The 4012-nt window shown below is 31.4% G+C and overlaps 1 protein-coding gene across 1 annotated transcript in view; it reads left to right on the top strand.

Moving 5' to 3' along the window:
* Positions 1-4012, top strand: part of LOC103211891 (pleckstrin homology domain-containing family A member 5-like) — a gene marked incomplete at its 3' end in the record, with an annotated part of 249977 nt that overhangs the window by 236685 nt on the left and 9280 nt on the right. The window contains exons 9-10 of the mRNA XM_007957865.2: positions 2172-2287; positions 2574-2591. Coding sequence (XP_007956056.2) covers positions 2172-2287; positions 2574-2591 — 134 coding nt within the window. The remainder of the gene's footprint in view (positions 1-2171; positions 2288-2573; positions 2592-4012) is intronic.

The following is a 4012-nucleotide window of genomic DNA, read 5'->3' on the forward strand; positions in this document are numbered from 1 at the left end:
ATATGTATTAATCAGTGGTGTTCTGGTTATGCAGGAGAATGTCTCTAGGAAGCACATGCTGAAATATGTAGGGATCAAGGGTCTTCATGTCTTTTTTTCTCAAATGGTTTAAGGGGGGGAAAGAAATTTATTTATTTATTCATATTATAAAATATATATTTTATATATATATATATATACACACACACACACACACACACACATATATATCTCACATTAAAGAGAAAACAAATATGTCACAATGCTAATAATTGAATATAACTGCAAATATCCTGATGATCATTGTACTATTCTTTCAAAGTTATTGTATATTTGAAATTTTTGTAATAAATTTGGTGAAGAGTACTATAAAAAAGAACATCCTTTTTTTTCAAACATAATATGTACATTTATTATCTTATGGATTAATTACAGAGATGTTCTTGGGTCTAAGAATATCATTATCATGAGGTACTTTTCAGAGAATATTAAAGGTCAGAGGTTAAATCTGCTTTTGTTAAATCCAAGGAGACCTGAGACACCTTCTGACTAAAAGCCCGCTGTGGCACAGCTGATTTGTGGAACAGTCTAAGAGGCCACTTTAATGCTAAGTTGTTTTGTGTTTTCAAACACCATGCTTCATTCTTTGCTTTAGGATTATGGGTAAAATAAAATTATATCACTTTATTTTTAAACTAGTGTTAAAAATTAAGAACCCCAAGGGGTTTAATGTATAAATTTCATTTTAAGCAAAAGAGTGGAAATGAGGGTAACATGCATTGATTTCACATACTAGAGTTTTTAGAAAGTAGTAATTATTTATGGTAAGTATATTTTCTCTGTAATTATTTGGTTTAATTTTCATTTTATTTTATTTATGACAAGAATAGTAATTTTCATTTCAAATTCTTTCCTCTGTGTTTTTTTTTTCCTCTGCATTCATGAGCCACTTTTACTACTCAGTCTGTTGACATTAACGCTACTGATGATCATAACAGTAAGTAGAAAATTCTTAAACAATTGTTGATAGTTATTTTGATCAGTGTGTTTATTGAGTCTATACACTGATTTCTTTCTAAAAATAATTTGAAGTCACTGATTTGACATTGTAGATAAAGCAGATAGTCAAGATCTCAGAGAAAAGTATGTGGTTCCATGTTTATTCCTCTTACATAGTTGGCAGATTAACTACATACTTAATTGCTCTTCTCTTTCCTCACTCTATGCTGAAATAGTCTTTGCTTATTTTCCATTACCTTTGAATCTTTGCTAGGAAGTTGTCGCTTTTTAAAACAGAAATTAAGAATATTTGCCCCATGGAATTCCCCACCTTAACCTTTTTTCTTCTTTGACACACCCACCACTGTTGCCAGGGGAGGCCTTTAGATACATGTTTGCTTTGTCATGTCACAGCAAGGGTTAAGATGTGTGTTCCATGCTCACACCTCGTGTAGCAGTTTCTCATCAGCATCTTCTTTATTTTGTCTCCTTTTTATTTCTCCGGTCTAGAGGCAGAATGAATTACCATACAGAAAAAACATCAAAGTGTGACTTACCTACTTACCAGTAATATAATCCTTCTCCCTTTGGAACCCAAAAAGTCTGTGTTCTAGCTCTGAAATTGAAAGGAAAAGCTAAAAGTGGCTTCCACTTTGGATCATTTATAAATCTTTTATATGTACAAGGTGTATGTTTTCCTCACAAAATAGCTTTATAGACAAAATACTTTATTTAACAGCAGCACCTTTAAGTACTATAGGAATTGCCAACATGAGTGGAAAATGTTATGACATGTGCATTTCAGTTTAGCTGCTGATTGCTACAGAACATTATTCTTGAACAAAGAGATGTGAATTACAGTAAATGAAATTTGCTAGGGATGTAAACTGGAAGAGTTACTAGTAGGTGCTTCATTTCTTACCTCTTTCCCTCCTCATACACAGTTTTTTTTTCTTTTCACATTTTAGAGTAGACATAAAAGAAAAAGGATAAAATTAGGAGAAAAAAATATATTATTTATATGTTTTAGAAGACTAATCTTTTTCTGTCATTTCTGAATCTGTATATAAAAGTCTGCTTTCTTTAAAATTTGTTAGTAATAAAATATATGGAGGAAAAAAAAAAACACTTTTTCTTTTTCCTTTACAGAGTTCCATATTTTCATTTTAAATGATCGTGTCGTTTTCAATCAGGCAGCCCATCCAAACATGCGGACCTATTATTTCTGCACTGATACAGGGAAGGAAATGGAATTATGGATGAAAGCCATGTTAGATGCTGCTCTTGTACAGACAGAACCTGTGAAAAGGTAAAAGGCATGTAGGGAAAACAATGGTGATTTCCACTTACATTTTACTCCATTCCTTATAACTATGTCATTATCATAGTACATATCATTTTAATAGGCATGATATGGAATCATTTTTTCTCAGAAAGCAAAGGATTCATTCTTATTCTATATTAAATTAATATACCTTTTGTTAGTTTTAGAAACACCAACATGTTTATTCCACCTTTACTCATTTTCACCTATCAGTGTACTGGGGTGAATCTAGAATTCTAACATTCAAACTGAATGTTCTTTCTTCTTACAGAATTACCTTTAATTTCCGGTAAGTACATTTTTAATTGTTTTCTTAAACTGACACAGATTTTTATCAGTCAAGACAGTGCTTTTTAAGGTACTAAATCTTAGGAGAGAATTTATTTTCATGAAGGTAATTTGTATTCATAGACTATGTTATCTATTTTGGAAGTTTAACAATTTACAGTCATAAATTTTCTTTAACATTTTCTTGTTATTTGTTTTTATGATGAATGTTCAGAAAATAGTTCTTCAAGTATATAAATTATTTCTAAGGGTATATACTTCTTAATATGTTTTCTTGCTTTGGAAACTCCAGTACTCACATTCCATAGTTACATACTGTTGAAATTGATGTAAGGGTGATTTCTTTCCCTTCTTGACATGTGGATTATTTTAATATTCTTATATAAAGAACTGATAAAAGGGAATTTTTTGTAGAACTATATAAAGAGAAGCTAAATAACAAGTTTTTTTTTTTTTTTTTTTTTTTTTTTTAAAAAAAAGGCTTTTGGCTTATAAGGTAAAGGACTCAAGTTGATGCTGTATATTGTGCTATTGTCGTGGGCTGTTGAGTCCCTTCTGATTGGCAGTGACCTATATGCCAAAGTAGAACTACCCCATAGGGTGTCCATGGGGTGTCCTGGGCTCTAAACTTTACAGAAGCAGAACAAGAAGTCTTTTCTTCCATGAGTGCCTGGTGGGTTCCAACCACTGACCTTTCAGTTAGCAGCTGACCACTTAACTGTTGTGCCACCACGGCTCCTGGATATATTAGACTTATTTTGTTAAATACTGAGTCCAAATCAACTTAACTTGTCACTGTAATTAGAATTGGAGAAAAGCAGAGAGACAAAAGAAGAGAGGACCCAGGATTGAACTTTAGGACACCTGTTTTTTAACAGTCCCCTAACCACTTGCATTATTTTGAGATTGAGAGCTAATAGAAGGAAAATCTACTTTTGAAACTTCATATGTAAAAATCACCTGAATGGATTTAAAGATGAGATGATTATCACAGATAACTGGAGAAAATATATAGATTTAAAAAGCTAGTTGAAAATCTTGGATAATTTTAACTTTAGAACAAAATTATTAGAGAATTGTTAAGAATACACAAATATTTTAGAAAACTAATGTATTTCTAGATATTATTGTATGTTGTCCTTTTTTCATATTTTCAACCAGTTGTGTTGATGTAAGTTGCTTAAGTAGCCTATAATTATTGATCATCTCCTACCTGGTATCAGGCACTATTTTCCTAAAGAAGCTATCATTTATTCTATTCTTAGCTGTTGGTGTTTTTATCCTGTCCTATTAGTTTTTCATTGTTCAAATTGATGATACCTACTTCTTGTAATATTTCATAAGTATATGGTGGTTTTGTTTGTTTAGTTTTCAGTTTATAGGTTCTCTTTCCTGTATGTTGTTGTTGTTGTTATGTGCCGT

This window comes from Orycteropus afer, unplaced genomic scaffold, assembly GCF_000298275.1.
Source record: "Orycteropus afer afer isolate SDZICR_OR568_19922 unplaced genomic scaffold, OryAfe1.0 scaffold00813, whole genome shotgun sequence".
Classification (NCBI taxonomy): domain Eukaryota; kingdom Metazoa; phylum Chordata; class Mammalia; order Tubulidentata; family Orycteropodidae; genus Orycteropus; species Orycteropus afer.